Source organism: Bufo gargarizans, chromosome 1 (assembly GCF_014858855.1).
Source record: "Bufo gargarizans isolate SCDJY-AF-19 chromosome 1, ASM1485885v1, whole genome shotgun sequence".
Taxonomy (NCBI): Eukaryota; Metazoa; Chordata; class Amphibia; order Anura; family Bufonidae; genus Bufo; species Bufo gargarizans.
In genome coordinates, this window is record NC_058080.1 from 714,820,812 (window position 1) to 714,842,868 (window position 22,057).

The 22,057-nt window shown below is 45.2% G+C and overlaps 1 protein-coding gene across 1 annotated transcript; it reads right to left on the reverse strand.

Annotated features, from left to right (window-relative positions):
* Window positions 1-80: 80 nt before the first annotated feature.
* On the reverse strand, window positions 81-19,394 carry HAUS1 (HAUS augmin like complex subunit 1). Its single transcript, XM_044292632.1, has 9 exons — window positions 19,318-19,394; window positions 16,156-16,330; window positions 13,365-13,500; window positions 12,773-12,907; window positions 12,519-12,642; window positions 7,511-7,576; window positions 7,347-7,418; window positions 2,552-2,599; window positions 81-758 (listed from the first exon to the last, which is right to left on the reverse strand). The coding sequence occupies exons 1-9, from the start codon at window positions 19,336-19,338 to the stop codon at window positions 678-680; spliced, it is 858 nt and encodes a 285-aa protein (XP_044148567.1). The 5' UTR covers window positions 19,339-19,394; the 3' UTR covers window positions 81-677.
* Window positions 19,395-22,057: the final 2,663 nt, after the last annotated feature.

Consider the following 22,057-nt stretch of genomic DNA (forward strand, 5'->3'; position numbering starts at 1 on the left):
GTGGGGTCCGACGCCACCAGCCAATCATCTGTTCGGGTGTACTACAATTGAATCCTTCCTTGGCGAGGTAAATACATCAGTATCATAAATCTCTTTTCTTTATTGAGATTTTGCTACAATGTATCAGTGCAGGAAATGATCTCCGTATATTACACGTGGTACAAATTTAATAAACACAGACAATGATACAGAAAATACAATCTTCTACAAATCTATTTTCCAACCGCTTTCCATCGGAAGAAATCCTAGAAACAGGAGCCTCTATATTAGAAATAGAACTAGGGCTGACCGCATGATCATTTTTTATTTTTATTTTCGGAGCATTTACCGGCAGATGGATCAGGCCCATAGAATGGGGCAAATACTGCGCATGCAGACTGCAAAACCATGGCAGAAATGCAAGGGTCAGCCTTAGATTTCTGCTGCAGATTCCACAACAAATACATTTTATATTTTGCCCATGTGAGCGTGCTGCTGACCTGATAGTTGCAAAAATTTATTTGACATACCCCTTGCTGCCTATTCCCCTCCGTGATACCCCCCGCCGACCACTTGTATTTGGCAAATGGGCTTCTGGAAGAATGGCGATGCCTGTGATAGGCAGTAGACTTATCTACTAGGCAAGACAATCTGTAGCAGGGGCTGGGATCCGTATGTACAGTTCTTTATTAAGAGCTTCATGTTATCCGTCTGTTCTGCTCCGGTAACACAAACTCCATCATGTCCACCTTCGTGTTCAGCTCGGCCTCAGTCGCTTGCTACAAAAAAGATTTAAAAAAAAATGTCAATAACACCAATGTAAGAAGATTATGATGTTCGAGAAAGGCTGAAAACACCATTCTCCAATACAGTTTACATCAAATATGAAGTATTAAGTCCTCATACATGAGTGGAATGTCAGCTGAAGCTGTGGGGTCAGATCGCTGCAGTAAAGCATGCTGCCAGTCATACTCTACTGGATGGCCAGACACAGGCCACTGCTGTTTTCTTCTTTATCAACTTTGAATGGAGACAGACTCAGGAGTTGGGCCTGCCACTGCTTGCAGGTGCCAGCTGCCAAATATACAGCTGGCACCATGCTTTCACTGCCAGGATGGGAGTTCCCTCTGCAGTTTAACCCCTCCGAAGCTCTGGTCCATAGCGACTGCAGCATGTGAGGGGTTAGAAAGAAGGAGGGAGATCCCTCTGCCCTCCATTCGGCACCCCATGAATGCAACTGCAGGGTGCCGAGTAGTTGTTATGGCAGCCGTGTCTTCTGAAGGCCCCCAGGCCTGCCATGGTATTAAACCCTGCCTATCCACAGTAATACAGAAGGTTCACAGGTTCAAGTCTCCCAAAGAAAATTGTGCAAAACAATTGAATAAAGTTTTTAAAATGTAAAATATATAACGCAAATATTTTCATATATATTTGGTCACCTTGCTTGACAAAAGAGAAAATTAATTTTAAAAAAAATTATCAAAAAGGTCATGTATCCCACAGATCACCCCGCAAAAAAATTAAATAAAAATTCACACAGCTCTATTGCAGTAAAGCTAAGGAAAAAAAAAAAAAAGTTCTGGGTGTCAGAATCTAATAATGCAAACATGTTTTTAAAATTTTTGTTATGTTTTACTGCTTTTAAAAAATTACATGACAAAAACAGTATAAATTTGATATTTCTGTAATCCTACTAACACACAGAATTAAGCTAACATGTCACTTATACCACACAGTAGACACCATAAACACAAAACCTTAAAACAATAGCATTGTTTTCTCATACTGCTGCCCCCTAAATTTTTGGGCCAAAATAAAAAAAATACCATTTTGAGGTAGCTCTAATGTATCAGTAAAGGGGTTTTCCGGGTGCTTAATACTGATAACATGTCCTCAGGTCCCCGGCCGATCAGCTGTTTGAGGACACTGCAGCACTCACCGGAGCCCCTCTCCAGACAGCGCTTCACAATGAAGCTCCGCCTCCTGGACACTTTTGGAAGTAGACCCAGATAGAATAAAACTTCATATTCACACTGCTTCTGATGATAAAAGCTCTATAAAAAGGTGTTGGTCCTGCTCTCCTCGTCCCCTATATAGCACTTTCAGCAGTTTAGCATTAAATAAATTTGGTGCATCAAACTGGCTAGTCTAAAACTTAGACAATATTAAAGGTGTTATCAGAGACTAAAAAATGTCCCCCATATGCCCGGGCCCCTCACACTGAATCTACTGACCTGGCTCCCCACGCCACTCCTGGTCCCCGCACTCCTTCTCCCCATGCACGGATGAAAACATCCGGTGTTTGGGGGGGAGAGCAGTGAATGGCAGGCGATGCTAGGGAGGCTCGTCCCCGTCACCGCCTGCAATTGGCTGCCCCCCCACCCCCGAATCTGGATGTTTTCATCCACACATTGGGAGAAGCAGCGGGGAGCCAGGCAAGTAGTCTCGGGTAACCCCTTTAATCTACCCCAAAGCTGTGAGCAATGTCGTCCATTATAATGCGATTTCTGATCATCACTTTATTGCACGGAACAGAGAACTTTTCACATCTAGATCTCACTCTAGTACTTACAAGCTCTCTCTTTGCTTCTTCAATCTTGACTTTCACCAGGGATGGATTCTGTATTACAGAGAGAAGTCAAATCTGATAACTGGTTACGGTAGAATCAATGCAATAGCAATTTAAGGAGCACTTCTGTGTTGCCCCCATTCTTTACAGTACTGCGTAGCTGACTGTGGGTCTCTCAGACCAGCAGCACAAGATAAACTGTGACGTCACTTCCATACGCTTATAATGCTGCCCTATTTCTTTTTTGTTGCCCAAAATAGCGCCTAGAAGTATGTGAAACGGGCACAAATATTCCCCTCTTTCAATGCATCACTAGTCTAAGAAAACTTTTCACCAGATTTTGGTACATGGTTATGTAGATTTGCTTTCATTCATCCCCTAGATCAGGGGTACTAAAGCACTTTTTATACAGTAGGATGTCCCCTAAGTGCCCCCCTCGTAGCAGGATGATCTCGTTACCCCCACACAGTGTGATTTTCCCTTAACCACTTAAGGACCACAGGTTTATACCCCCCTAGTGACCAGGCCCTTTTTTACAAATCGGCACTCCACAAATTTAGCGGTTTATCGCTCGGTCATGCAACTTACCACCCAAATTAATTTTACCTCCTTTTCTTCTCACTAATAGAGCTTTCATTTGGTGGTATTTCATTGCTGCTGACATTTTAACTTTTTTGTTATTAATCGAAATTTTACGATTTTTTTGCCAAAAAATGACATTTTTCACTTTCAGTTGTAAAATTTTGCAAAAAAAACGACATCCATATATAAATTTTTCGCTAAATTTATTGTTCTACATGTCTATGTTAAAAAAAAATGTTTGGGTAAAAAAAAAAAAAATGGTTTGGGTAAAAGTTATAGCGTTTACAAACTATGGTACAAAAATGTGAATTTCCGCTTTTTGAAGCAGCTCTGACTTTCTGAGCACCTGTCATGTTTCCTGAGGTTCTACAATGCCCAGACAGTAGAAAAACCCCACAAATGACCCCATTTCGGAAAGTAGACACCCTAAGGTATTCACTGATGGGCATAGTGAGTTCATAGAACTTTTTATTTTTTGTCACAAGTCAGCGGAAAATGATGATTTTTCTTTTTTTTTCTTTTTTTCCTTACAAAGTCTCATATTCCACTAACTTGTGACAAAAAATAAAAACTTCCATGAACTCGCCATGCCCATCACGAAATACCTTGGGGTGTCTTCTTTCCAAAATGGGGTCACTTGTGGCGTAGTTATACTGCCCTGGCATTCTAGGGGCCCTAATGTGTGGTTAGTAGTTTGAAATCAAAATGTGTAAAAAATGGTCTGTGAAATCCGAAAGGTGCTCTTTGGAATGTGGGCCCCTTTGCCCACCTAGGCGGCAAAAAAGTGTGACACATCTGGCATCGCCGTACTCAGGAGAAGTTGGGGAATGTGTTTTGGGGTGTCATTTTACATATACCCATGATGGGTGAGAGAAATATCTTGGCAAAAGACAACTTTTCCCATTTTTTTTTATACAAAGTTGGCATTTGACCAAGATATTTATCTCACCCAGCATGGGTATATGTAAAATGACACCCCAAAACACATTGCCCAACTTCTCCTGAGTACGGCGATACCACATGTGTGACACTTTTTTGCAGCCTAGGTGGGCAAAGGGGCACATATTCCAAAGTGCACCTTTCGGATTTTGCAGGCCATTTTTTTACACATTTTGATTGCAAAGTACTTCTCACACATTTGGGCCCCTAAATTGCCAGGGGAGTATAACTACCCCACAAGTGACCCCATTTTGGAAAGAAGACACCCCAAGGTATTCCGTGAGGGGCATGGCGAGTTCCTGGAATTTTTTATTTTTTGTCACAAGTTAGTGGAATATGAGACTTTGTAAGAAAAAAAAAAATCATCATTTTCCGCTAACTTGTGACAAAAAATAAAAAAATTCTAAAAACTCGCCATGCCCCTCACGGAATACCTTGGGGTGTCTTCTTTCCAAAATGGGGTCACTTGTGGGGTAGTTATACTGCCCTGGCATTCTAGGGGCCCTAATGTGTGGTAAGTAGTTTGAAATCAAAATCTGTAAAAAATGACCTGTGAAATCCGAAAGGTGCTCTTTGGAATGTGTGCCCCTTTGCCCACCTTGGCTGCAAAAAAGTGACACACATCTGGTATCGCCGTACTCAGGAGAAGTTGGGGAATGTGTTTTGGGGTGTCATTTTACATATACCCATGCTGGGTGAGAGAAATATCTCTGCAAAAGACAACTTTTCCCATTTTTTTTATACAAAGTTGGCATTTGACCAAGATATTTCTCTCACCCAGCATGGGTATATGTAAAATGACACCCCAAAACACATTGCCTAACTTCTCCTGAGTACGGCGATACCAGATGTGTGACACTTTTTTGCAGCCTAGATGCGCAAAGGGGCCCAAATTCCTTTTAGGGGGGCATTTTTAGACATTTGGATCCCAGACTTATTCTCACGCTTTCGGGCCCCTAAAATGCCAGGGCAGTATAAATACCCCACATGTGACCCCATTTTGGAAAGAAGACACCCCAAGGTATTCAATGAGGGGCATGGCGAGTTCATAGAAATTTTTATTTTTGGCACAAGTTAGCGGAAATTTTATTTATTTTTTCTCACAAAGTCTCCCTTTCCGCTAACTTGGGACAAAAAATTAAATCTTTCATGGACTCAATATGCCCCTCACGGAATACCTTGGGGTGTCTTCTTTCCGAAATGGGGTCACATGTGGGGTATTTATACTGCCCTGGCATTTTAGGGGCCCTAAAGAGTGAGAAGAAGTCTGGAATATAAATGTCTAAAAAATGTTACGCATTTGGATTCCGTGAGGGCTATGGTGAGTTCATGTGAGATTTTATTTTTTGACACAAGTTAGTGGAATATGAGACTTTGTAAGAAAAAAAATAATAATAATATTTCCGCTAACTTGGGCCCAAAAAAATTCTGAATGGAGCCTTACAGGGGGTGATCAATGACAGGGGGGTGATCAGGGAGTGTATATGGGGTGATCACCCCCCTGTCACTGATCACCCCTCTGAAAGGCTCCATTCAGACGTCCATATGTTTTTTACGGATCCAAGGATCGGAACCGCAAAACACATACGGACGTCTGAATGGAGCCTTACAGGGGGGTGATCAGGGAGTCTATATGGGATGATCACCCCCCTGTAAGGCTCCATCCATGGATGCGTGGATCCGTAAAACACATGCAGACGTCTGAATGGAGCCTTACAGGGGGGTGATCATCCCATATAGACTCCCTGATCACCCCCCTGTAAGGCTCCATTCAGACGTCCGTATACGTTTTACGGATCCGATCCATGGATGCGTGGATCCGTAAAACACATACAGGCGTCTGAATGGAGCCTTACAGGGGGGTGATCAATGACAGGGGGTGATCAGGGAGTGTATATGGGGTGATCACCCCCCTGTCACTGATCACCCCCCTGTAAGGCTCCATTCAGACGTCCGTATGTGTTTTGCGGATCCGATCCATAGATGCGTGGATCCGTAAAACACATACAGACGTCTGAATGGAGCCTTACAGGGGGGTGATCAATGACGGAGGTGATCAGGGAGTCTATATGGGTGATCACCCCTCTGTCATTGATCACCCCCCTGTAAGGCTCCATTCAGACGTCCGCATGTGTTTTGCGGATCCGATCCATGTATCAGTGGATCCGTAAAAATCATACGGACGTCTGAATGGAGCCTTACAGGGGGGTGATCAATGACAGGGGGGTGATCAATGACAGGGGGTGATCAGGGAGTCTATATGGGGTGATCAAGGGTTAATAAGTGACGGGGGGGGGGTATAGTGTAGTGTAGTGGTGTTTGGTGCTACTTTACTGAGCTGCCTGTGACCTCTGGTGGTCGATCCAAACAAAAGGGACCACCAGAGGACCAGGTAGCAGGTATATTAGACGCTGTTATCAAAACAGCATCTAATATACCTGTTAGGGGTTAAAAAAATCACATCTCCAGCCTGCCAGCGAGCGATCGCCGCTGGCAGGCTGGAGATCCACTCGCTTACCTTCCGTTCCTGTGAACGCGCGCGCCTGTGTGCGCGCGTTCACAGGAAATCTCGGCTCACGCGAGATGACGCCTATTGGCGTTAGTGTGACCTGGGAGAGCCGTCGCGATGACGCCTTTCGGCGTTAGCGTGGCGGCAAGCGGTTAAAGTGTACCTGTTTTCAAAAACAGTTTGCATAATGGCTTTGCTTCTTTTTACAATCAGAACTGTGAAGGAACAGGTTTTTTGGGGGCTTCCCTAAAGTCTTCAGCCATATTATTCCCTGTTTCAGCTGCACAGCTAGATGCATTTCACTCAGAAGATGGAGGCATATCCCTTCTGTAAAATCTGCAGCACTGTACTGCTGTGATGTCCTTTCCCTTACTTCCCACTATGTTTGTTTTCATCTTCAGCGCTCACAGAACAGATAAGGAGGGGGCAATCACACTTGCAGGCACACATGACGCTCCTGTGAATATGGAAGCAGTTTAGCAGCAGTTTTTCAGGCTCGCGATCTCAGCTAGAGCTGTCGTGTCCCCAATTCCTCTCATCCGTCTTCTGCGTCTCTGGTACCAGGGACGGATCTTGCCTGACAACAGGCAGTGGACAGCAACTTAAGTGAAAGGGAGACCCCTAGTGGCCGAGACTTTACAGCTTTTTTTTATCAGGTGAATGCAGGCAGATTTTTTAAATGCAATGATTTAAAAATTTGATATTTACACTATTCTCTACTTAATGAAATTAAATTGTGTGAAAATACAGTGACTCTTAAGTTCTTACAGGTGCCAGGTCCAGGTAAGATTTAAGCTTTTCCTTTGTAGCTGTGGATTGCTCTTTCAGTTCCATCAGTGTCTGTGGGGGATCAGAACAGAGGTTTAGTCAGTAAATGACATGATAAGGACTGTAGTGAACTATGATAATATCAGCAATAAAAAAATACCAGCCTCAGACAAAGACACAAGAGATCGATGGGTTAATGAGTCCTCCATCCCTGCTGACGACAGCTGATCCTACAAAAGAAAGGACAGAATTGTTATATATAGGTGCATACATTTAAAAATTAAACATTTGTACAATAGACCAACGGACGGACAAGGTGGATCAGGTGCTTGAAGAACTTGCTAGGTGGGAGAGGAGACAACACAGTAGGATTTTGAAATTACAGAGTCCCTGTAGGGCCTTTTGGGATAGGGAGGCTCAGTGGGGATACTTCCTTTCATGCTGCCATGGAGGAGGCACTCTCTTGTGCCAATATGGTCTTTTTCTAACTAATATCTAAGGCAGGGATGCCCAACCTGCGGCCCTCCAGCTGTTGCAAAACTACAACTCCCAGCATGCCCAGACAGCCTACACCTATCAGCTTACAGCAGGGCATGATGGGAGTTGTAGTTTTACAACAGCTGGAGGGCCGCAGGTTGAGCATCCCTGATCTAAGGGCTAAAGCATACTACTTGCTCAATATCTTGGCCCCCTTTTACCTGAGTATGTTATGCTTGTGCCAAACCCAGGGAGGTGACACCCATCCCCCCCCCCCCTTACTCTTTTTCTATTACTTTGTTTCTGGTTTATCATTGAGCCATTGTCTATTGTATGGCTGAGCCCATTGACGCTCTAGTTTTCCGTTTCCATTTAGCTGGACCACATCGGTTTGATTTTTACTTCTCAATAAAAAGAGATTTGAAAGAAAAATTTAATATTTTTAGTTGACCAAAATTTAAAGGCGTTGTCCAGACAAGGTCGATTTGTTAAAGAAAAACACCAATTCCTCAGCAAAGAACCTGCATGTCAGGAGGGGCCAGGAAGTAAAGGCCGGCAGGGAACCCATGAATCATCAAAATGGGAATGGCGGGGGATCATTGAGGTATCACTTGCAACCATAGTTACATTATTATGGATGAAGCATCACAGCGGCCTGCAGAAATTAGAAGAGGTGACCATAGAGGACATTACCATTAGGCTATTAGGGAGGCAACGTCACAACAGCCAGGCCCACACAGACCCAAGGCAACTGATGGTGCAGGACTGAAGCAGAATTTTGATGGCCGGCATGTTGCAACCTCTGCCCCTACACCAGGTATAGCACGGTGCATACGTCTAATAGGGACTCGCGTACCTCTTACATCTTAGAGGGGCTGTCCTATAAAGAATATTCAAGGGGAGGATTTAGTAAAGAAAACATGGATAAAAAACACTGGAGTACATGCTTCACACCAGATCTATTACGTGTTTTAGACACAGAAAACTACCCGGAAAAAGTGCACGGCTAAATGAAGTCTTGGCTGGGGTTACACATAGCTGTTGTGTTGCTTTTTAAAAACGCATGCGTTTTCCGTGACTAAGGCTACTTTCACACTAGTGTTATTGCTGGATCCGACAGGGTTCAGCAAAAACGCTTCTGTTACTGATAATACAACCGTCTGCAAGCGTTATGAACGGATCCGGTTGTATTATCTTTAACATAGCCAAGACGGGTCCGTCATGAACTCCACTGAAATTATCCCTTTTCTATTGTGTCAGAGAAAACAGATCCATCCCCATTGACTTGCATTGGGGGTCATGACGGATCAGTCTTGATCAGTTTCCCAGGATAGAAAGCAAAATACAACAACATGTTGCGGTTTGCTCTCCGGTCTGGAAACGCAACTAAACGGAGCGGAATGCATTTTGGAGCATTTCATTCTGTTCAGATCAGTTTTGTCCCTATTGACAATGAATAGGGACAAAACTGAAGCGTTTTTTTCCGGTATTGAGCCCCTAAGAGGGAACTCAATACCGCAAAACTTAAAAGCTAGTGTGAAAGTAGCCTTAGGTTATCAATATCAGATTGGCGGGGGCTCAAATCCCGCTACCTCTGCCTATCAGGTGTTTGAAGAGAACGCAGCACTCCTGTGAGCGCTGCCTTCTCTCCAATGTTTACCTGCTCGGTCGACATTGCAGAGGTGTAATTACAGCTCTTCCGTCCTATTCACTTAAATTGGACAGAGTGTAACTACAACTGCTCCTTTCCATTCAATGCAATGCCGACAGCAAGCAGGTAAACAGTGAAGAGAACGCACCGCTAGGGTTGGGCGATATCAAAAATATTCAGACGATAACGATATTAAAGGGTTTCTACCACTTCAGTTTGACCAAATTAGCTTTCAGACACTAGCGATCTGCTAGTGTCTGATCTCCATAACCATGCAATTCTTAGAGCTTTGTGTGGAGCCGTTTCATTAAAAAACTAACTTTTATTCCTATGCAAATGAGCCTCTAGGTGCTATGGGGGCGTCTTTTCAGCACCTAGAGGCTCGGTCTACTCACACTGTATGCCCGCCCATCTCGTCTTCAACGCCTGCCTCCATCACAGCCATCGGACGAATTCACGCGCCTGCGCCGTTCACTTCTGTCATCGGCGCAGGCGCAGTGAGTAAATTATACGCTCCTGGTGCCGGATTCCTCACTGCGCCTGCGCCGACTACGTCACAGTGAGGAAGCCGGCATCAGGAGAGCGGCCTTCACTCACTGCGCCTGTGCCGAAGACAGAAGTGAACGGCGCAGGCGCGTGAATTTGTCCGATGGCTGTGATGGAGGCAGGCATTCAAGTCGAGATGGGCGGGCATACAGTGTGAGTAGACCGAGCCTCTAGGTGCTGAAAAGACGCCCCCCGTAGGCTCATTTGCATAGGAATAAAAGTTAGTTTTTTAATGAAACGGCTCCACACAAAGCTCTAAGAATTGCATGGTTATGGAGATCAGACACTAGCAGATCGCTAGTGTCTGAAAGCTAATTTGGTCAAACTGAAGTGGTAGAAACCCTTTAAGAAATATATCGTGATAACGATATATATCGCGATAGATACCCGTTTAAAAGAAAAAAACAAAAGGAGACGTTACACTGTATGGGGGGCAGCCACATGGAGACGTTACACTGTATGGGTGGCAGCCACAAGGAGACGTTACACTGTATGGGTGGCAGCCACAAGGAGACGTTACACTGTATGGGTGGCAGCCACAAGGAGACGTTACACTGTATGGGTGGCAGCCACAAGGAGACGTTACACTGTATGGGGGCAGCCACAAGGAGACGTTACACTGTATGGGGGCAGCCACAAGGAGACGTTACACTGTATGGGGGCAGCCACAAGGAGACGTTACACTGTATGGGGGCAGCCACAAGGAGACGTTACACTGTATGGGGGCAGCCACAAGGAGACGTTACACTGTATGGGGGCAGCCACAACGGTGATGTCAGATGGTGGGTGGAGTCTGGAGACTTGACTAAGAGAGGCGGAGCAAGAAGGAGCCAGTGGAAGTAATGTGTTTGTACTCACTACTCAGCGCTATGCAAGGTGCAGGGGTGGGCGGAAACAGATTTAGAAGCGGTCAGCGTCACAAAATACAGCAGTAATTAGAAAACAGCGATATCGCCATATTGCAGTTTTTTAATACCGCGGTATATCGTGAACACCGGTATATCGCCCAACCCTACGCACCACTCGCATGAGTGCTGCATTCTCTTCAAAAAGCTGATTGGCAGGGTGTCAGAACTGCTCCCCCCCCCCCCTCCCCCTCCCGATTATAATTATGAGGTCATCAATATGGGGAAAGGAGAAAACGCCTTTAAAGTGGTTTTGTATGAGTTAAATACTGATAATCTATCCTCAGGATAGCTCATCAATATCTGATAACTGGAGTACCAAACTCCACCAGCACCCCCGCAAATCTCAGTAGACCAAGCACAGCGCCATATATTGTATTGTGGCTGCACTTGGTATGGCAGCTCAATCCCATTCACTTGAAGAGGACTGTGTTACACAAAGGTCATGTCATTGATGGGCGTGATGTCACAGGCCTAGGAGGAGGCTGCAGCACTCCTAACAGCTGCTCGATCGGGGTGCTAAGAGTTGGAGCCCCACTCCATATTTTGGAGCAAAATATTGGTGAAAAGTAAGTCAGTCAGTTAGGTGACGCAAGAAAGAGAACGGTGACGTTTCTATCAAGACTACTAAATTTATCACAGTGACGCACGTAGTATGATGCATGTGGTGCAGTTTCTGTCCGTGTGGTCTAGCTTTCAGACAGTAATAAATCACTGCCATTGTGCAGCGTCTACTGACCCTGCTCAGCTTGACTTACAGATCTCTCCGTATTTGCAGATAGGGAAAGCCTTAGAAAACAAGTCGTGCAGGACATAAAGAAGCCGCCCAGAGGACTCTTCACCTTGTTCCCAGCTCATTTTTTAAACTATATCTTCTCAGAGTAAATGGGAAAGCCTATTTGGGAATTCCTGCCGCCCGTGGTCCCCAGGGATGACCGTTTCCCTTTAAAACTTTGAATTATGCGTATGCCTTAGGCCTCGTTTACATTTCTGTTTTTCACTGACGTGTGCTGTCCGCATTTTCCACGGACAGCACACGTACCCATTGATTTAAGTGTGCCTGCTCACATTTCAGTATTTTTATTACTGACCGAGGGTCAGTAGAAAAAATCATGGAGACATGCACTACTTTGATTTGTGATGCGGACCAAGCACGCCCATTGAAGTCTATGGGTCAGTGAAAATCACGGACACAACGTGGATGGCATCGGTGTTGTGTACGTTTTTCACTGAAGACTAACAGGAGATTCTTAAAAATTAATTTTTCAGCGAAGCAACTTCTGTGTATTACGGATGACACACGGACCAACCACACATCCTTCACGGATGAAACATGTACGCTTTTTTCACGGACATGACACTGACACGGAAATGTGAACAAGGCCTTAGATGTACCACACTTTGTGGGATGACTCCTTTTAAAGGGCATCTGTCAGCTCCAAAATACCCCCCAAACTAGACTAGGCAGTGTATAGTGTAAACGAGTATGAAGATGAGAATTACATAAATGGACTCTGCGTCACTTATACGCAGTTTACTCTAGTTTGGGGGGCTGTTTCGGAGCGGACATTCATTACTGTGAAGCACACTAACCTTAGCGGTCTGCATCATGTATTTATATTCCTCGGATTTAGCCTTCAGTTTTTTCAGATTCTGAGCTTTTACTTCTGCTTTGGCCTTCTCCATACTGCACTGCTCCTCCGCTTTTTTAAGATCCCTTAATATTAAATTTAAAAAAAACAAAAGGGTAACTCCACGTACAATTCCCACATATGACTGACAGACTGTACTCTGTGTACAGTGTTGCACTGGGACTTACAGTATGGACACCACCCGTCGGTACTTACTGTTCCAGGGTTTTTTCCAGCACCAGAGCATCGGTTAATTTCTTCCTCAGATTTCTCAGTTCTGATTCCAGCTCTTGATTACTGGCTTCAGTCATCACCAGCTCAGCACTCAGCTCATTGACAGCAGGAATATAACTAGGAAGACACAACATGAAGGACGTCAGTTGTCCAGTACAAGAAACCCCAGCGCTAATTTTACATCATCAAGCTATAATCTATTGCTATGTTGTACGTTACTGGATGAAGACAGTGTGCATATAGGTGGAAGTTGTGGAGAATTTAAAAGTTTCGCACAGCACTGCAGTAAAGCAAGGAACTGCTCCCAGCACGAGGGCGTGCCTGGGCTCCTTCCTGCAAGAGTGACGCCCCTCTGGGCACCTTACTGGCTCATTTGCATACCAAATACACTGGATTTTCAGAAGCTAGAAAACATCTATTGCTGGAACAAAGGCACATCTGGAAATAAGGTACTAAGTGCTATTAGGCCATGGCTTTACTTCAGTAGCGATTATCCTGGTGACAGATTTCCTTTAAAACCCAATAATATGAGCACAACCATAGCACAGGCCTCCTCCAGAAATAATCCTTGTACCTGCCCAGTGACGAATCCTTTATCTCTAGTGCCAAGCAGCTGTCAACCAGCTGATTCAGGTAAGTGTTGCCCATACGAGACAGGTTAGTATAGGAGGGACCCAGACTATCTGTGAGCAGCTCCTGGAGGTATGCGGCTGTAGGAAGAAAACACAGATCTTACAGAAACTATGCACCAGATCCACAGTTAGGTCCATATATATATATATATATATATACACACACATATATATATATATATATATAATTTGGACACTGACACAAATTTAGTTTTTATTACCTGTTTACTAAAACATATTCAAGTTATAGTTCGATAATGGACATGGACATGGACATAAAGTCTAGACTTTTAGCTTTCATTTGAGGGTATCCACATTAAAATTGGATGAAGGGTTTAGGAGTGTGAGCTCCTTTACATGTGGCACCCTGTTTTTAAAGGAACCAAAAGTAATTGGACAATTGACTCAAAGGCTGTTTCATGGACAGGTGTGGGGCAATTCCTTCTTTATTTTATTCTCAATTAAGCACATAAAAGGCCTGGAGTTGATTTGAGGTGTGGTGCTTGCATTTTGAAGATTTTGCTGAGAAGTAAACATGCAGTCAAAGGAGCTCTCGATGCAGGGGAAACAAGCCATCCTTCATCTGCGAAAACAGAAAAAACCCATCCGAGAAATTGCTACACTATTAGGAGTGGCAAAATCTACAGTTTGGTACATCCTGAGAAAGAAAGCACTGGTGACCTCAACAATGCAAAAAGACTTGGACGCCCACGGAACACAACAGTGGTGGATGATCACTGAATAATTACCACGGTGAAGAGAAACCCCTTCACAACAGCCAACCAAGTGAGCAACACTCTCCAGGATATAGGTGAATCAATATCCAAATCTACCATAAAGAGAAGACTGTATAAAGGAAATACAGAGGGTTCACTGGACAGTGCAAGCCACTCATCAGCCTCAAGAATAAGAAGACTAGATTGGACTTTGCTAAAAAAAAAAAAACATCTTAAAAAACCAGCACACTTCTGGAAGAACATTCTTTGGACAGATGAAACCAAGATCAACCTCTACCAGAATGATGTAAAGAATTAGGTATGGCGAAGGCCTGGTACAGCTCATGATCCAAAGCATACCACGTCATCTGTAAAACACGGCGGAGGCAGTGTGATGGCTTGGGCATGCATGGCTGCCAGTGGCCCCGGGGCCCTAGTGTTTATTGATGATGTGACACAGGACAGAAGCAGTTGGATGAATTCTGGGGTTTTCAGAGACATTCTGCGCTCAAATCCAGCCAAACTGTTTCATAATACAGATGACAATGACCCAAAACATAAAGCCAAAGCAACCCAGGAGTTTACTAAAGCAAAGAAGTGGAATATTCTTGAATGGCCAAGTCAGTCATCTGATCTGAACCCAATAGAGCATTTCACTTGTTAAAGACTAAACTTTAGACAGAAAGGTCCACAAACAAACAGCAACTGAAAACCGCTGCAGTAAAGGCCTGGCCGAGCATTAAGGGTCCATTCACACGAGCTTAGAGCATTGCGGATCCGCAATACACCCGGCCGGCACCCCCATAGAAATGCCTATTTTTGTCAGCGGACAAGAATAGGACATGCTCTATTTTCTTGCAGAGCCGCGGACCGGAAGATCGGGGGCGCGCTCTGGAAATGCAGATGCCGAGAGCACATAGTGTGCTCTACGCATCTCTTCTGGCCCCATAGAGAATGAATGGGTCCGCACCCGTTCCGGATAATTGCGGAACGCATGTGGACCCATTCTAGGGATGTCTGAATGGAGCCTAAAAAGAAGGAAACACAGCGTCCGGTGATGTCCATGAGTTCAAGACTTCAGGCAGTCATTGCCAACAAAGGGTTTTTAACCAAGTATAAGAAATTAACATTTTATTTACAATGATTTAAGTTGTCCGATTACTTTTGAGCCTCTAAAATGAAGGGATTGAGTTTAAAAAATGCTTTAGTTCCTTACATTTTTATGTAATCATTTTGTTCAACCTACTGAATTAAAGCTGAAAGTCTGAACTTCAACTGCATCTGAATAGTTTTGTTCAAAATCCATTGTGGTAATGTACAGAACAAAAATGAGAAAAATGTCGTCTCTGTCCAAATATATATGGACCTGACTGTATACGTGACGCGATGTCCATCTGCCCTAATTGACAATCCCTTTAAAAATTATATGGATACTATTGCAACCTTGTTTTACTGATCGACTGAATTTAAAGGGGTTGGCTCATTTCAGACATTGATGGTATTATCGATGTCAGATAAGTGTGGGTCCCCAACTCCTACCTTCAGAATGGGGCCCCTGAAGTGCGGATGCCGGCTACACTCCATTCACAGCTATGAGAGCACGCTCGCTCATCTATTTTCAGAGCTCACGTAGCGATGAATGGAGAGTGCGCTGTGCATGCATGGTGGGCTTTCCTTTACTTCAGGGGTCCCGTTATGGAGATAGGAGTGGATCCCAGAGGTGGGACCTGCACCCGACATTGATGTCATATCCTAGCGATATGCCATCAAGGTGTGCGATGAGCCCACCCCTTTAAGATTAGAAAATCAACCGTTTTGTGTACACAGTTCCCTTGCAGACCTATCTGTTTCCATAGTCAAGCTACAAACAGTCCCTGTGTAGTCTGATATTTTACTCCACTCTTGCTGTCCCTCGGATCCCTTCTAAGAGCTCCATATGTCCTCAAGGCCATATATACAGGGGGCGTCTTAATGGGACTCTCCACTAAATGCTCGGTACAACCAGTGTGGTAGCCACCTTCAGCTTTGATCTCGGCAGTCTTCAGTTTCTGGTCCTCCAAGACGAGGGTTAAGTCTTTATCTCGAGCTTCGTTCCACTCCGCCAGCTGGTAGAGCAGATCCACCGTGCGGGTGTTCACTTCGTAGGGTGGCAGCACCTTATCACCAAATATTTTTTTCAGCCACAGGATAATCTGCTCAGATACAAAAAAAAACAAACAAAAAAAACCACAATTTTAAAGCATTTGTCCGGGATTGACATTATTTGTAAATTCCACCCTCCGGACCTGTGAAGAGAAGAATACTTACCTGCTCCCCACAGCTCGGCTCCATGGGTCCTGGTCTGTCTTCACTGCACTTCAGTCCCTGTATTTCCACTTCCGGCACAAACTGGGACACGTGCACCACTGCCGCCAATCACTAGTTTTATACGCCCAAGTGGCATCAGGGATGTGTCAGCAATAAGCCTAGTCGTTGACTGCAGCAGCGCACGTGACCCCGTCCGTGCCGGAGGTTTACATGTGGAGAGCAGGTAAGTATAGTCCTCTATACAGGTCAGGCAGGGTGGGGGTAGAATAAAAAAAATAAAACATGTCAATCCTGGACAACCCCATTAAATCTCTATTTTCGATATCTGTCAGTGAATGGAAACATTCTTCTTCAAATCCAGAGCCTGAAAATAAAAACATCCAATCTATTTCTTACAGCTCAGGTATTTTTTTTCACCTCTGTTCAGTTTAGACATATGATCATATGAACGATCCGGCAACCCAGACCTCTCTCCTGTCACAGTGTGAGGCTCGTGGCACTGCCAGGACTCGGGATCTGCCCCAAACCTCTGCCCATCACACCTTTAAGCAGGAGAAAGTTTCCGTCTCGCAATACGCTCGCTGCTGCATACCGCCCCAAGGTCGGTCTCTGCAGACTGCAGGGGGTATTACTACTTTAGGGGGCACTATAAATTGTCAGGGCAAAAAATAAGGGAATTATTAATTTTAAGGGCACAAAGTGGGACAACTATCTGCAAAGGGCACAAAGGTGGTGTTCTTACTGTGTGGGGGCACAATGGAGGGTTGTTGGAAGACTGGCGCTTGTGGGGACGTATGTTGTGCTGCATTGTGATATTTAGTGCTGCTCAGGGGTCTGATGGGTACTACGCAGTGGCATTTGTTCACTGGCCCTGGCATTACCATGAATTGTAGGAGCAGAGTGAACAGCCCTTGGATATAATTAGTGTTGAGCGAACTTGTGTTTTAAAGGGATTCTGTCATGAGAAATTGGTCCTATAAGCTAAACATATGGCGATGTCCCTTGTAAAACACTGAATCCTAAAGTGAGTTTATTAAATGCCCCTGTGGCTCTATATTCATAAAAAAGACGTTTATATCACCTGTCAATCACTTCGAAATGTGTCCAAGGGGACGTCTCATGGTGAAAGGTGCCCGGCTGCATCCATCGGTGCCCAGCGCCGCCTTCAATGCTGAAACCACCGTCCTCCCTTTCTTTCGATCCGCCTACCTCAGTTTAACACCGCCTCTCGTACATCCGCTCGATTCAGCCAGATCCCGCGCGTGCGCACTAGGTATAACCTACTGGCAGCGGCCTCGTTTAGCGAAGTGCGCATGCGCCGGCCGGCGCACTTCACTCGGACCTCCACTGACTGCCCTATTACAGACTGTGTTATAAGGATTCAGTGTTTTACAAGGGACATCGCCATAGGTTTAGTTTATAGGACCAATTTCTCATGACAGAATCCCTTTAAGTTCGGCGTCTAAAGTTCGAGTTCAGGTTATCGAAATATCCCGTTATGGATTCTAAATTCCGTTATGGTCCGTGGAAGCGGAATCCATAACGGGATACTTCGATAACCCGAATTTAGACGCCAAACTTAAAACACAAGTTCGCTCAACACTAGATATAATGTATCAGTCTGGAGACCGTAATTATAGCGGACGGTCTACACTGGATATCATGTATCAGTCTGGAGACCATAATGATAGCGGACGGTCTACACTGGATACAATGTATGAGTCTGGAGACCATAATGATAGCGGACGGTCTACACTGGATACAATGTATGAGTCTGGAGACCATAATGATAGCGGACGGTCTACACTGGATACAATGTATGAGTCTGGAGACCATAATGATAGCGGACGGTCTACACTGGATACAATATATCAGTCTGGAGACCATAATGATAGCGGACGGTCTACACTGGATACAATGTATGAGTCTGGAGACCATAATGATAGCGGACGGTCTACACTGGATACAATATATCAGTCTGGAGACCATAATGATAGCGGACGGTCTACACTGGATACCATTGTAGCACTGGGCTCTGGTCACACTAGGGTTGTAGCTTTTGTACACGGCTGTTGCGCTGACATCATGCTTTTATTTTTTTACATTGCATCAATGTGGCAGCTGAAGGACACCATGGACTTATAATTGAGCACTTCAGGGTCCTGTCAAGGATTCCTTCATTTCCAAGGCAAGATGAGCGCTGCATGCTGCACTACTGATGCCACCAAAGGGACGGGAACCTTGACAGACCACAGACCTATAAATCCATGGGGTCCATCTAATGCAAAAATTAGGTGTGTACAGGCTCTGGATATAAAGCAAGACTGGTCATATTCACTGACAGAAAGCAGTGGTATTGAAATCCTTCAAAAACTAAAGTACTTTAGAAAGTTGCAAAACTTGGGAACTTTGTACTGAATCGCCCCCTGGGGCCCGCAGAGAAACAGCCAGTTCCCCAGGGGGGCGATCCACTGTAATCCTACTACACTGGCACTGCAGCTGCTGTGAAACTACAACACCCAGCATGCACATTTACTCAGCTGTTCTTGTAACTCCCACAGAAGTGAAAGGAGGATGGTGGGAGTTGTAGTTTCAAAACAGCAGCTGATCCCTGTCCTACAATATAATCCCTGACTACATCCAGCCATTAGAGATAATATATTAACCCCTTTATCACCACTGACCAGCAGTGCCATTAATTTACCCCTTCAATACCGCAGTGTGCAGCAATATAGGAGACGTGTCATGGTAGAGACACCCATTGTATTCCTATGTTTACTTAACACAGTCATTCTGTTCAGGCTCCGACAGCAATAGACTGGCTGGGACCTGTAGTCCCACAGCAGGACACCTCCCCTCGCCTGGTGTTTACCTTCGTACTCTTCTCGTCCATCTCTCCTCTGCTGGCACCTCGAACTCCCGCCGCTGCTTGCGTCACGGCACGAGACAGTCCGCCGGCCAATCAGCGCTCAAAGATCGTCACGTGGTGTAGCGTAGCGTTCTATACGGCCGGCCATGTTGGTTGAGGAAGAATCGAATGCTGGGAGCGGCTCAATGCTCTCATTGCGCATGCGCGGCCCTCTGCACATTCTGCTTCTAGGGCGGCTGTAGTATGGCTGCAATGGCCCATTAGATGACCCCCACAGTCCAATACTGGCATCCCTGGCCTGTACAGTCATCCTCTGCCTGTGTTCACTGATTATTTATGTGGCTTGTCCAAGCCCAGGCTGCAGATCAGATGGATCGTAGATGGGGTTGTTGACCAGTTCCCTGTCCAGCCGCTCAGGTGTAAGTCGCCTGGTATTCAATACACATGCATGGTTTGTTAGGTTGAGCATGCATGTGTCCTCAATAGGAAGAGGGCAACAAGCCATCTAGTGGTAGACTGTCTCCCTTGAAAACAAAGGGATGGGGCATGTTGAAATACAAGAGCCTGGTCCTTCTATCCACCAAGCTGGGAGTTGTAGTTTCAGAAGGATGCTGATCCCTGTGATAGGCCGATCGCCGATGGGTCTCATGTAGATCCCCAGCCTAGCATTGCTTTCCACATGCAATTGAAAACTGAGGCGGATTGTAGGGAGCATGGGAGCGTCTAATTGAGACCCCATTAACCCTCTGTCTTTTATGTTGGTCAAAGTAGAAGACATTTATAACCCGAATTTACAAAATTACTGGAGGGTCGGCCCGTTTACCAGTCTACTTCCCAGTATACATGAGGGGGCACCCGGCTATAGGTGCAGTGCAAATTACCAGATTGGGCGGGGAATGGCCGTGGTTAGAGGAGTCGCTAACAAAACATTTGCCACAGCACTTGCCGTCTTGTATCATGTACTTTTATATTTCAGGTAACTATATTTGTGTTGCTATTATCTCTGTAGTGTTGAAATCGGGGACAGTGGACAGCAAACTTTAGAGATGAGTCGTAGCTGGAAGAAGCGTCATGGTGGTCTGAGCTGAACGGAAAAGATAAGGAAAGAGAATGATTCCAATTAGAGAGGAGATCTCTGAATGTAGCTGTGCATTCTGCCTAGGACTGCGTCCGATCAGTGCTGGATTCTTCTGTCATTCTAATCAAATTGCGTCTATGCTTTGTTCCCCTTGTATTAGTTTTTATGCAGTTTTTTTCAACCAAAGCCAGAAATAAATCCGGCAGGAAGGAAAAGTAGAAATCCTTCCTTTGTAGTTCTCATTTCCTTCCAACCCACTTCTGACTTTAGCTTAACTGCCACAAAAAGCTGTGTGTGACACCACTAACATCCGAAGTCGATTCGCATGAAACTTTGTTTGAATACTGTACGGAGCGAGCGCTCTGTACCGTATCAGAATGTATTGGCTCAGATGAGCCGAAGTTATTACTTTGCGAAGTCTTGTGAGACATGGAGTAATAACTTCAAAAATGAATTTCTACTGTTAAAAACCGTTTCCCGAACTCGGGTTCGGTTCCAAGTGGTACCTTGTGATTTAAAGTTTAAGGCCTCTTTTACACGGGCGTCACGTTTTGGCTCAGGATGCGTCCCGGGTGCATTGTGGCAAACCCGCGCGAGTAGGTACGCGATTTCAGTCGGATTTGACTGAGATTGCGTTCCGTTGTTCAGTTTTTATCGCGCGGGTGCAATGCGTTTTGCACGCGTGTGATAAAAAACTTAATGTAGTACCCAGACCCAAACTTCTTCATTGAAGTTCAGGTTTGGGTTCAAGGTTGTGTACTGTCGTGGCCCAAAGTTTTGAGAATTACATAAATATTGGAAATTGGAAAAGTTGCTGCTTAAGTTTTTATAATAGCAATTTGCATATACTCCAGAATGTTATGAAGAGTGATCAGATGAATTGCATAGTCCTTCTTTGCCATGAAAATTAACTTAATCCCCAAAAAACCTTTCCACTGCATTTCATTGCTGTCATTAAAGGACCTGCTGAGATCATTTCAGTAATCGTCTTGTTAAGGCCTCTTTCACACTTGCGTTGTCCGGATCCGGCGTGTACTCCACTTGCCGGAGGTACATGCCGGATCCGGAAAAACGCAAGTGTACTGAAAGCATTTGAAGACGGATCGGTCTTCAAAATGCTTTCAGTGTTACTATGGCACCCAGGACGCTATTAAAGTCCTGGTTGCCATAGTAGGAGCGGGGGAGCGGCATACTCACCATCCGTGCGTCTCCCGGGGCGCTCCAGAGTGATGTCAGAGCGCCCCATGCGCATGGATGACGTGCCATGCGATCACGTCATCCATGCGCCTGGGGCGCCCTGACGTCACTCTGGAGCGTCCCGGGAGCCGCACGGATGGTAAGTATACTGCTCCCCCGCTCCCCACTACACTTTACCATGGCTGCCAGGACTTTAGCGTCCGGGCAGCCATGGTAACCATTGAGAAAAAGCTAAACGTCGTATCCGGCAATGCGCCGAAACAACGTTTAGCTTAAGGCTGGATCCGGATCAATGCTTTCAATGGGTATTAATTCCGGATCCGGCCTTGCGGCAAGTGTTCAGGATTTTTGGCCGGAGCAAAAAGTGCAGCATGCTGCGGTATTTTCTCCGGCCAAAAAACGTTCCGTTCCGGAACTGAAGACATCCTGATGCATCCTGAACGGATTTCACTCCATTCAGAATGCATT